The sequence below is a fragment of the Salmo salar genome, chromosome 02 (assembly GCF_965601325.2).
Source record: "Salmo salar chromosome 02, fSalSal1, whole genome shotgun sequence".
Lineage (NCBI taxonomy): Eukaryota > Metazoa > Chordata > Actinopteri > Salmoniformes > Salmonidae > Salmo > Salmo salar.
Window position 1 is genome coordinate 17,684,324 of NC_138292.1, and position 12,553 is coordinate 17,696,876.

Below are 12,553 nucleotides of genomic sequence, written 5' to 3' on the forward strand. Positions count from 1 at the left end.
TAGGAATGGGGAATATGGTGGGAGGTATAGAACAATAAATTGTGGGTGGTCAATGAACCAGTTGGGGACCAGAGCAGCCCGGTGGAAACTCACGTTGTCCCAGATGACAACATACCTGGGCTGCTCTGGTCCACCCTCTGCTCGGCTGGAATGAGGAAGCCATGTAGTGTGCCCAGGAATGGGATGAGAAGGGCGGTGTTGTAGGGACCAAGGTTGGCATGGTGATGGAGGACGCCTTGCTGGCTAACGGCTGCACACATGGTGATATTCCCTCCACGCTGTCCAGGGACATTCACAATGGCCAATAATGTTCTGTCCCCGTCCCCTTCTTTAGGCTAGCATCCAGCTCCAAGACTCTGAAACAGACAAGACAATGTGACATAGACCTTGAGCAGTCAATATGGTGAGGCACAATACACTGGATTACAGTACTCTAATGTGGCTATACAGTGCTGATATGATAGTAAATTCACAGTATAGTACTTACTTGCACATATTCATAGTGCTGTTCTTTAACCCTCTGAGTGTCGCTCAAATGGCACCCTGTAGACCTGTTTCATCCGGATTCGGTTGTGCTGTAATACACGGTCCAGTGTAGACAAGATCACCTGGTGAATGTTATTGAATATTGTGTTGTCTGCAATTATGTGGTTCTGGATTTCTCATAGTCTAATGGTATTGTTTGCCACCACCATGTTCACAATAGCGGTCTCCTGTTCTGATGTGAACAGACAGTGTCTTCCACCATGGCCTGGCCGTCTCAGTTCTGCAGAAGAGCCACAAATATGATGACATTACTGTACCGTTGGGCAACGATCCCTGAGTAACATAGGCCTACTGATATGTCAGACTGCAGTATACATAAAGAGCATAGTGTAGATGCCAGGTAATTTACCGGTCGTCATTTCTGAATGTACGGATGATAGATGCAACCGTGTAGCGGCTCAGGTTGGGCTGAACTCTGCCCAGCCTCCCTCATACTCAATCCATGGTAGAGCACATGGTCAACCAACGTGGCCCTGATCTCATCTGAGACAACTGTCCTTCCTCGTCCTCTTCCTCCTCTTACTCTCACTCCTTCACCTCTAGCTCTTGCTTCACCATTGACTTCCATTTTCCTCCAAAACAGGAGCACTCATCTGTGGCCTTTTATAGTGCTAAAGCTCTGATTTCTAAGTGAACAATTCAGCAGCGAGTGTTTACACCTGTGAGGAGTGGGTGTTACCAATTGGTTTATAGCGTTTGCAATTTTGCAGACTTGGTTTAATGATTTGGTACATGAGTTTCAGGTTTCGGTGATTGCGTTTCAAGTTCCAATTTTAGTGTGTAAACAATTGGGAAAAACTGTAATCTGTCATTCTCAAGCATCTGCTCAGTGAACTGTGTCTGTTCCCCTCAGGGCGTGTGGTGTGATGACCTTGTTGGCTGGGCCTGGTCCAACAGCTGCCCTGCTTGGCCTGGTACTGTGTGTTTCCAAATGCTGTGTTGGACCCAGATTGGTAGCAGCCAATTTCAGCTGGTGATTAGGTTAAGGCCTGAAACAATGGTTCTGTCTCCCAGTAGGTTAGATGGTAGTGGTTATTGAAATGAAGTGCAGAACCTGTTGGAACGGCGTTAGGGTAATATAGGAGATCCAGAGGGAGTTTATAATGTAAACAGCTCAACAGACCTGAGGCTGTGGTTAGCCTAGTGGGTGTGTCTGGCCTGAGGCTGTTTGAAAGGGAAGCTGGTACCTGATACAGGATCAGAGGGTACTAACTGAATGGAGACAACACCCTTGACAGGCAGCCATGCATAGCTATCACTTCTGTAACACACACAAACTTATACAAGCAAACAAAATGCCACACAAATCCTACATTCATACAAATACATAGCTATTGTAATAATGTATATTTTAATGACAACTGCACTCCACAAACCAAAACAGCAAACTAAATGTCTCCTTGTTAATCTGTGCTGTTTCTTTGACCAAGCCTTAGGTTTATATAACCACTGAATTGTATAGTGTCTGTGCACGTCTTGTTTTTTAAGTCTGAATGTTAATGTAACATACAGTACTTGTATGTTGCACCCACTACAGCTCTGAGGCTGCTACCCCCGGGGGAGCGGAAAGTAGGATTGTATAGATCTGCCTGCATTACAGTATAGACTTGTTTATCTCTCCCTGGTGCAATGCAGCATTGTATTCTGTTGGCAGAAGACGTGTGCGTGTATCCTTGCTGTGCACAATAGGTGGTGTTGTACATTGGTGTCCAATTTCAATATTCTGGTGCATCGTGGGCCACGGAGTGTAACACGACTAAATTTAGAAGGGGCCGCTGGTGGCCATGGTAGCAGGTATCAGCATATTGGTTCTATAAGGTGTGTGTCTTCCTCATGACACAGGGCGACCTAGAGAATGTCATTTAGAGAATGTTAGAGCAGTGAAAGACGACATGACTTTAAAACATTGCCATGGCTTTTATTTCAACATGATAACAAACCAATTACTGTAGAAGTGTTGGAGTAGTTATACTAAAACATGTGAACTGTTAAACTTAATGTCAAAAATGCCTTCATAAAGTGTTTATAAAACCAGTAACATTGTTATAACTGAGATGAAGATTCGTAGTGTATTGTAAGCATATAAAAATGTTGAGATGAAGTTAAGTCTGATTATGTAGTGATTATGTAGTGATTATGTAGTGATATACAGCTAAGGGAGATTGACAGTTCATGACAGGTCTATGAGCCTCTATAGGTACATGGGGCCTTATGGCAGTGTTCTTCAATTCTGGCCCTGTGGTCACACACACTGTAATCAATCCCATCAAAGCCTTCACGAGTTTCATCTGGTGTGTCAGTGCTGGAATGGAACTAAAGCCTGCACACCCTGTGGGTCACTAGGACCAGGATTGAAGAACCCTGCTTTATAGACTGCATAAGACATCTTATAGAGTGTCTATGAAGCCATATGTAGTTCCTATGAGGCAGGTGTGTTGTTGGCTGCAGTCCTCTGCTCGCTGAGGGTGTTTGCCACGTAGCCAATCAGAGTCATGTATTCCTGGAAGCTGACCTTCCCATCTTTGTTCTCGTCCAATCCCTTACGCATCTCCTTCACTGCAGAGGAACTGTCTGTTCCCTATGAGGTGAGAGGGGGAGAGAGGAAGAGAGTGGGGATACAGAGAGAGAAAGAGTATCATTAAAGATTACTTCCCCAATAACACCTGGTGCTGATTTGCATTATGACTAGGGTTGAGGCTCGGGTTTAACCGGGCCGTGGACACGAACCTGGGTCGTGGTTGATGCTCGGATTTAGCGGGAACAAGGACACGAACCTGGGTCGTGGTTGAGGCTCGGGTTTAACCGGGACGCGGAAACAAACCTAGGGTCAGGGTCGTGGCTCGGGTTTAACCAGGACGTGGACATGAACCCAGGGTCAGGGTTGTGGTTGAGGCTCGTGTTTAACCAGGACGTGGACATGAACCCAGGGTCAGGGTTGTGGTTGAGGCTCGCGTTTAACCAGGACGAGGACACGAACCCAGGGTCAGGGTTGTGGTTGAGGCTCGCGTTTAACCAGGACGAGGACACGAACCCAGGGTCAGGGTTGTGGTTGAGGCTCGCGTTTAACCAGGACGAGGACACGAACCCAGGGTCAGGGTTGTGGTTGAGGCTCGCGTTTAACCAGGACGAGGACACGAACCCAGGGTCAGGGTTGTGGTTGAGGCTCGCGTTTAACCAGGACGAAGACACGAACCCAGGGTCAGGGTTGTGGTTGAGGCTCGCGTTTAACCAGGACGTGGACATGAACCCAGGGTCAGGGTTGTGGTTGAGGCTCGCATTTAACCAGGACGTGGACATGAACCCAGGGTCAGGGTTGTGGCTCGCGTTTAACCAGCACGCGGACATGAACCCAGGGTCAGGGTTGTGGCTCGCGTTTAACCAGGACGTGGACATGAACCCAGGGTCAGGGTTGTGGCTCGCGTTTAACCAGGACGTGGACATGAACCCAGGGTCAGGGTTGTGGTTGAGGCTCGCGGTTAACCAGGACGTGGACACAAACTCAGGGTCAGGGTTGAGGAGTAGTGATACAAGGATAGGTGGAACTTACAGTCATGATGTTGCCGAGCTGTTTATTGACGAGGCCCTGGAAGTCCTTATCTCCGAGACTGCCCTTCCCTTTGGCAGACTTCAGATACACTTCTACCACTGTCTGGATGGCCGACTCCATAGCTACTGGGAGAGAGGAGAGGATACAGAAAAATCTCAAGTTTAGACAATTGAATGCAGCAACTGTTTCACTGGAACTGTTAAGACAAGGTACACTCTTAGAAAAAAGGGTTCTTAAAGAGTTCTTCGGCTGTCCCCATTGGAAAATCCTTTTTGATTCCACATAGAAAACTCTGTGGAAAGGGTCCTGCATGGAACGCAGAAGGGTTCTACCTGGAACCAAATGGTTTCGAACTGGAACAAAAAAGGGTTATTCAATGGGGACAGCTGAAGAACCCTTTTAGGTTCAAGATCGTACCTTTTTATCTAAGGGTGTAGAAAGAGGACATCAGAATAGAAGAAAGAATGAAAGAGGGATGGAGGAAGATGAGGAGAGCCCGGTGAGGTAAACTAAGGAAAGGATGGAGCGAGAGAGAGGGACGGGAGGAGTCTGAGGTAAACAATGGGAGCTGTGATGTCTGATGGAGAGAGGGATACCTGATCACCATAAGCCAGCAGAAGGCTATGGGTTCACATTACTACAGCTAAGACCTGTCTGTTACACACTCTCTCATATATATATATATATGAGTCTGTGGTTGGCTAATGTGTTTGTTACAGCAGAACTCCAACAGGATAGTGTGTGTATGTGGCATCAAGGTGGGATATGAAACAAAATCCTACACCTGGCATCAGACCGTGGGTGTGTTCTGCTCTCACTCACCCACTAATTAGGCTAATGTGAGAACAGTCCTAATTGGCCTAGGTCAATATATATCTACCCTACCCCCTCTACAGTATCTCTAACCCCTTCTCTTTTAACATTAGGGTGATGTCCTGAGGGTAGGTCGGGTGATGTCCTGAGGGTAGGTCGGGTGATGTCCTGAGGGTAGGTCGGGTGAGGTCCTGAGGGTAGGTCGGGTGAGGTCCTGAGGGTAGGTCGGGTGAGGTCCTGAGGGTAGGTCGGGTGATGTCCTGAGGGTAGGTCGGGTGAGGTCCTGAGGGTAGGTCGGGTGAGGTCCTGAGGGTCGGTCGGGCGAGGTCCTGAGGGTAGGTCGGGTGAGGTCCTGAGGGTAGGTCGGGTGATGTCCTGAGGGTAGGTCGGGTGATGTCCTGAGGGTCGGTCGGGCGAGGTCCTGAGGGTAGGTCGGGTGAGGTCCTGAGGGTAGGTCGGGTGATGTCCTGAGGGTAGGTCGGGTGAGGTCCTGAGGGTAGGTCGGGTGAGGTCCTGAGGGTAGGTCGGGTGAGGTCCTGAGGGTAGGTCGGGTGATGTCCTGAGGGTAGGTCGGGTGAGGTCCTGAGGGTAGGTCGGGTGATGCCCTGAGGGTAGGTTCGGGTGATGTCATGAGGGTAGGTCGGGTGAGGTCCTGAGGGTAGGTCGGTGAGGTCCTGAGGGTAGGTCGGGTGATGTCCTGAGGGTAGGTCGGGTGATGCCCTGAGGGTAGGTCGGGTGATGTCCTGAGGGTAGGTCGGGTGATGTCCTGAGGGTAGGTCGGGTGATGTCCTGAGGATAGGTCGGGTGATGTCCTGATGAGGGTAAGGATGAAGGGTGATGTCCTGATGAGGGTAAGGATGAAGGGTGATGTCCTGATGAGGGTAAGGATGAAGGGTGATGTCCTGATGAGGGTAAGGATGAAGGGTGATGTCCTGATGAGGGTAAGGATGAAGGGTGATGTCCTGATGATGGTAAGGATGATGGGTGATGTCTTGTTGAGGGTAAGGTTGATGGGTGATGTCCTGATGAGGGTAAGGATGATGGGTGATGTCCTGATGAGGGTAACCCTAGAGCCCCAACCCACAGGTAAATCTCCCATCTGACACTGTCACACCTGAATGCACACACACACCAAAATGCATGCGCATTCCCACAAACACACACCTGTCCCCTGGGCCTAGGCCAATTAGGACTGCTCTTACATTAGCCTAATTAGTGGGTGAGTGAGAGCAGAACACACCCACGGTCTGATGCCAGGTGTAGGATTCTGTTTCATATCCCACCTTGATGCCACATACACACACTATCCTGTTGGAGTTCTGCTGTAACAAACACATTAGCCAACCACAGACCCACACGGCTGGACATCTATCATCATCATCTTCATCCCTCATCACTATTTCACCAGCCTGCGGGTGTCCCGAGCAAGAGACACCTTCTACGCACATGGCCCATAATAGGACAGGCTGTGTGTGGTCTCTGTAGTTGAGTTGGTAAAGCATGGTGCCAGTAACACCAGCTAGTGGGTTTGTATACACGCATGACTAAGTCGCTTTGGATAAAACAGTCTGCTAAATGGAATATATTATTACATCAGGGATGGGCACCTGGACCCCTTTTGTAGGCCCACGGATCAATTTCCACACACATTTTTCAGGAACTCAGTCAGGGTCTCAACTTACTTTTGAGTTAGAATAGTAGAAACACAAGGTGACATTTCTAAATGTGGTTGTGCTTCAGCTGTTTCTCTTGTTATGTCAGTCACTCAATTAGCCACGTCAGCTAAACATGTTATATTGTTATGTCAGTCACTCAATTAGCCACGTCAGCTAAACATGTTATATTGTTATGTCAGTCACTCAATTAGCCACGTCAGCTAAACATGTTATATTGTTATGTCAGTCACTCAATTAACCACGTCAGCTAAACATGTTATATTGTTATGTCAGTCCACTCAATTAGCCACGTCAGCTAAACATGTTATATTGTTATGTCAGTCACTCAATTAGCCACGTCAGCTAAACATGTTATATTGTTATGTCAGTCACTCAATTAGCCACGTCAGCTAAACATGTTATATTGTTATGTCAGTCCCTCAATTAGCCACGTCAGCTAAACATGTTATATTGTTATGTCAGTCCCTCAATTAGCCACGTCAGCTAAACATGTTATATTGTTATGTCAGTCCCTCAATTAACCACGTCAGCTAAACATGTTATATTGTTATGTCAGTCCCTCAATTAGCCACGTCAGCTAAACATGTTATATTGTTATGTCAGTCACTCAATTAGCCACGTCAGCTAAACATGTTATATTGTTATGTCAGTCACTCAATTAGCCACGTCAGCTAAACATGTTATATTGTTATGTCAGTCACTCAATTAGCCACGTCAGCTAAACATGTTATATTGTTATGTCAGTCACTCAATTAGCCACGTCAGCTAAACATGTTATATTGGTCAATCTTAACGTGTAGTAATCATGGTCAAATTACCGACCGGGACCCCCATGTTTCATCAGATTAAATGAATATTAAAAACAGCAAACATTGGTCTCATGGCAAGTGTAGAATCGCAGGAAATTCACTCAAAGAATTTTGTTTAGGGCCCCCAAAAGGCTAGGGCCGGTTCTGACTGCATGTGTGAGTATGGATGTGGGTACACGGACCCACAAGCTACTGTGGCACCTCATGATGAGGTCTGCCCATCCTTGTTATATATATTGTGTGTGTGTGTGTGTGTGTGTGTGTGTGTGTGTGTGTGTGTGTGTGTGTGTGTGTGTGTGTGTGTGTGTGTGTTTGAGCCCTAGATCAGAGTGATTGATGAGCAGATGGATCCATGAGTATCTTTTTAGACCCAAACAGAGGATGTAATGAGACTAACTGGTGTGAAACCAAGCTGCCCGGGCTGCACCAGAATACAGAACCCTGGACAGGACTCGGTCAGCGGGAGGGAGGAGAGGAGAAGTTAAGAGACCAGAGTTCAGTAGGTGACACTAGTTTGGTGTTTTATGTTTGAAGCAGGTCAACTCTGGCTCCAACAAGACCGTTTTTTATAGATTTTTTCAAATTTATTTAACGAGGCAAGTCAGTTAAGAACAAATTATTATTTACAATGACGGTCTACACCGGCCAAACCCGGGCGACGCTGGGCCAATTGTGCACCGCCCTATGGGACTCCCAATCACGGACGGATGCGATACGGCCTGGAATCAAACCAGGGAGTCTGTACTGACACCTCAAGCACTGAGATGCAGTGCCTTAGACCGCTGCGCCTCTCGGGAGACAGACATGTTTAATTGATGTTTAATAAACGTCACTAGGAATTTACTTTCACATCCAACTTGTGTAAGAAAAGTTAGGAGTTACTTTCAACTATTCAACATGATTTAGGTAGTCTACACAAATGAGTATGGAGCTGAATAATGTTTATATGTGTTGACATGATAACAGCTGGTTTCCATAGCTAAGCAGGGTACAATAGAGGTATGTATCTGGATGGTAGACTTGATGTGACTGAAGTGAATTACCTCCTGTATTCCACTAGGAGACAATGTTCAGGCAGGAACTGTAGGACTGTGGCGTCACTTTTTATTTCAATGTACCTCTATATTTAGGTTGATGGCATGACGTTGAAACAATGACGTTGTAAAATATGTCTAATCAAATATGAAACGTAATTTCTCCACTGGGATTCTCTGCCTCCAACCCTATTACAGGGGCTGAGTCACTGGCTTACTGGTGTTCTTCCATGCCGTCCATGGGAGGGGTGCGTCACTTGAGTGGGTTGAGTCACTGACGTGGTCTTCCTGTCTGGGTTGGCGCCCCCCCCCTTGGGTTGTGCCGTGGCGGAGATCTTTGTGGGCTATACTCGGCCTTGTCTTAGGACGGTAAGTTGGTGGTTGGAGACATCCCTCTAGTGGTGTGGGGGCTGTGCTTTGGCAAAGTGGGTGGGGTTATATCCTGCCTGTTTGGCCCTGTCCGGGGGTATCATCGGATGGGGCCACAGTGTCTCCTGACCCCTCCTGTCTCAGCCTCCAGTATTTATGCTGCAGTAGTTTATGTGTCGGGGGGCTAGGGTCAGTCTGTTACATCTGGAGTATTTCTCTTGTCTTATCCGGTGTCCTGTGTGAATTTAAATATGCTCTCTCTAATTCTCTCTTTCTTTCTTTCTCTCGGAGGACCTGAGCCCTAGGACCATGCCTCAGCACTACCTGGCATGATGACTCCTTGCTGTCCCCAGTCCACCTGGCCGTGCTGCTGCTCCAGTTTCAACTGTTCTGCCTGCGGCTATGGAACCCTGACCTGTTCACCGGACGTGCTTGTTGCACCCTCGACAACTACTATGATTATTATTATTTGACCATGCTGGTCATTTATGAACATTTAAACATCTTGACCATGTTCTGTTATAATATCCACCCGGCACAGCCAGAAGAGGAATGGCCACCCCTCATAGCCTGGTTCCTCTCTAGGTTTCTTCCTAGGTTTTTGGCCTTTCTAGGGAGTTTTTCCTAGGGAGTTTTTCCTAGCCACCGTGCTTCTTTCACATGCATTGCTTGCTGTTTGGGGTTTTAGGCTGGGTTTCTGTACAGCACTTTGAGATATCAGCTGATGTACGAAGGGCTATATAAATACATTTGATTTGATTTGAATTTCATCCATATTGAATGATGAAAATTATTATGTTTTTAAGTGGAATTGAACAGGATTTCAACTTATACATAGTTCTGATTATAATGTTGAAATTAGACTGATGTGCTGTAACAACCTTTTCATCAGGTTAAGTCAGTGTATTTAAGTTGAAGTTTTACCCACATTTCAATGTTTCCAATGCTGGTTGAAACGAGATGAAAACAGTACTGGTTGACCATGTTGATTCACTTGGCAAATAATGTTGAAACAACGTTAATTCAACCAGTGTGTGCCGAGTGGGTTGTGTGTCTATAAAGCATTGTGACCTGGGATGGCATGGCTTGCAAGGTGATCATCAACCTGAAAATGTACATATTTGTCTCCTTTCCTAACACATTTAGGGGATAGATACGGTCATGTGGCAGGCTGAATATGGCGGAGAGAACTTGCTGCAGTCTAATGAGGATAATCATATTCAGAAGGCTTTGGGTGGGTCACAGCAACGTTTGAGAAGCACTGCTACAGGCCTAACTAAATAAAATGGGCAGACTTTCACACAATAGTTTATTTCGAGCCAAGTCTACTCACTCTCTCCATGCCTATGAACTGTGTGAAGCTCGGTTCAGTGGACTCGTTTCACCTGCATGAGCTTTGATTATTTCGACGGCCAAGCAGAATCAATCAGCGGGGATGTGATGTGTTCAATAAGTTACAAGGTGTGACTGACTCACTTCAGGCAACCATACCTGCACGGTGCTGTCAACGGCGTTTTCCACAAGCCATTTCTCCCCGCGCTACCAACGTCTTACCGTTCGTGAATAATTCAGGGTGAAAAGACTAGAGAGCGAGCTGTCCTAGCTGCTGTTACACAGGGCCACGGTCGGTGTTGAGGTTGTACAGACTCGAACGGATGTCATTGTCCACAAGCTTAACGACAACAACTACCGAACCGTTCACTCTTCGGCTCGTGCACCGTGGTTTTGCGCCCCCCGCCTTTAGCCGAACGCATCCGGTCGATTTGTAGAGTGGTCCCGAGGTAAAACGGACAGGGGAAATAAATAAATAAAGACGAGCTCTCTGGTTTGTCCTGAATTGTAAAGGGGTTGAGGATTGGGTTACCGACCAGGACAAGCCGATCCCTGTGCTATCATGCTAGGTGGGTTTAGGACAATAGATCCGCTCGCAAACTATACATTATTCATGTTCGGACGGAGGAACATGTTCTGGGAGGCCCATTTGGATCCATCAGCGCAATGGCCTGTTTGACTCAACGGAACTTCTGACAAACAAGCTAGGCTACATACTTCAGTTACTTTATCTACTCACCGTTAGATTGGGAATGAGAAAAAACAAATGTGCTCGATGTCAGTTATCTTGTCCAGGCTCTCTCTGTTTCTCAGTCTCTCAGGAACTCTTCTCAAGGCTCAAACTTGATCAACTAGTTGCACTCAAAAGAATCTCTTCCGTTTTAGACTTTTTCTTCCCCAAACTTTTTTGTATTGTGTCATAGAAGGGCGTGTGGCTGGGAAAGGGAGGCGAGTGGCTGGGAAAGAGCAAGGGAGATAGACGAAGGGGGAAGGGCTGCCAACAGATTCATTTTATTGTGTTAATAACTACTCTTTACGATATGAAACGTTGATTTGAACCTTCTGATCAACTAGTGGGTCAGGCGGCGACCCACTGTCTGATTCATATCGCGTGATTTCTGATGATTTCCTCGATTATATCGACTGATTGGTTCTGAATGGGGTGTTAATAACTACTCTATAGTTTAGCAGTTATTTTCATGTTTACAATAGATGGTTTATTGTAGACTATAGCCTATAGTTTGATTCTAAAAACTATTTGTAGCCTTATGATAAACTTAGGTATGCTATTATGAACCCTCCACAAAACATAAAAAGTTACTTAAAATTACTTTCCACAGATCAATGTTAGGGATGGCTGAAATATTTTAGCCACCACATTGCATCAGCACCTTGAGTGAGCAAGTGTGAACAGGCAATAAGGTGTGTGTCTGTGCATGGTAGTAGACCCGAGTCATATTTCCACCACACCCTTATTAAAGTCAACATCAGTTAGAGTTTATTCAACCACATTGCTCAGACACACAAACCATAATGTATAATTATTCACAAAGCAAGGAGAAACTTAGTCATGTAGAACTCAGATACATTAAGATCATATTCACAGCCATGTTTTTAGTCAGTTGGTTATTTACACGTAGGCTACATTCTCCCGCGGCATGTATTCATGGATGCCAAGGGAAGCCAGGCTTCCCCAAGAAATGGACAACAAAAATAAACAGATAAAATAATGTATCTTTTGTCTCTGTGTTTCATACATTTTTTTCCTTCAATTCACAAGAGGTTGAATAGATCTCACTGGAGAAAGCAACCAAGCGAGCGAAACAGCACCCCTCTGTCTCTGTATGTGTAGCCCATCTATCTAATGCTGTCTACTCAAAAAGAGAATGATATTGTTGCCGCCTGTAGCATTGAATGCAAGGGAAGCCAGTGAGCATTTGGCCTCCCTTGATAAAAAAATGATACAATGATAGTTTATTTCAAAGCTGATTGGCTAAGTAAACTCAGCTGTGAATGGTCCTGGCCCAGCCTGAAAAAGTGTCAAGGGAAGCCAGTTTGGATTTGGCTTCGCACCAATCACATCACATCAAAAGCCAAACGTCATTGACAGAAAAAACTTGAATTGTTGCATCTCGTTGTGTTGTTGTCCTCTGGTGGCTAGCTAGCTAAAATTGGCCCTTTCCTAAATTAGCCATGGATGGAGAGGGATTTGGACATGTGGTTTTACTTACAGTGCATTTGGAAAGTATTCAGAACCCTTGACCTTTTGCACATTTTGTTACGTTACAGCCTTATTCTACACACAGTACCCCATAATGACAAAGCAAAAACAGTTTTTTAGAAATGTTTGCAAATAAAAGAGAAGAAACTGAAATATCACATTTACATAAGTATTCAGACCCTTTACTCAGTATTTTGTTGAAGCAA

General features: G+C 46.0%; 1 protein-coding gene across 2 annotated transcripts; it reads right to left on the reverse strand.

Moving 5' to 3' along the window:
- Window positions 1–2,443: 2,443 nt before the first annotated feature.
- On the reverse strand, window positions 2,444–11,070 carry s10ag (S100-A16). Of its 2 annotated transcripts, none has more exons than XM_045696000.2 (3): window positions 10,866–11,070; window positions 4,094–4,218; window positions 2,444–3,124 (listed from the first exon to the last, which is right to left on the reverse strand). In XM_045696000.2, the coding sequence occupies exons 2-3, from the start codon at window positions 4,211–4,213 to the stop codon at window positions 2,966–2,968; spliced, it is 279 nt and encodes a 92-aa protein (XP_045551956.1). In that variant the 5' UTR covers window positions 4,214–4,218; window positions 10,866–11,070; the 3' UTR covers window positions 2,444–2,965.
- Window positions 11,071–12,553: the final 1,483 nt, after the last annotated feature.

Coding starts and splice junctions, on each gene's coding strand:
- s10ag (XM_045696000.2), bottom strand. CDS start 4,213: ATGGAGTCGGCCATCCAGACAGTGGTAGAAGTGTATCTGAAGTCTGCC. Junction 3,125..4,093: donor AGCTCGGCAACATCATGACT/GTAAGTTCCACC, acceptor CTCACCTCATAG/GGAACAGACAGTTCCTCTGC.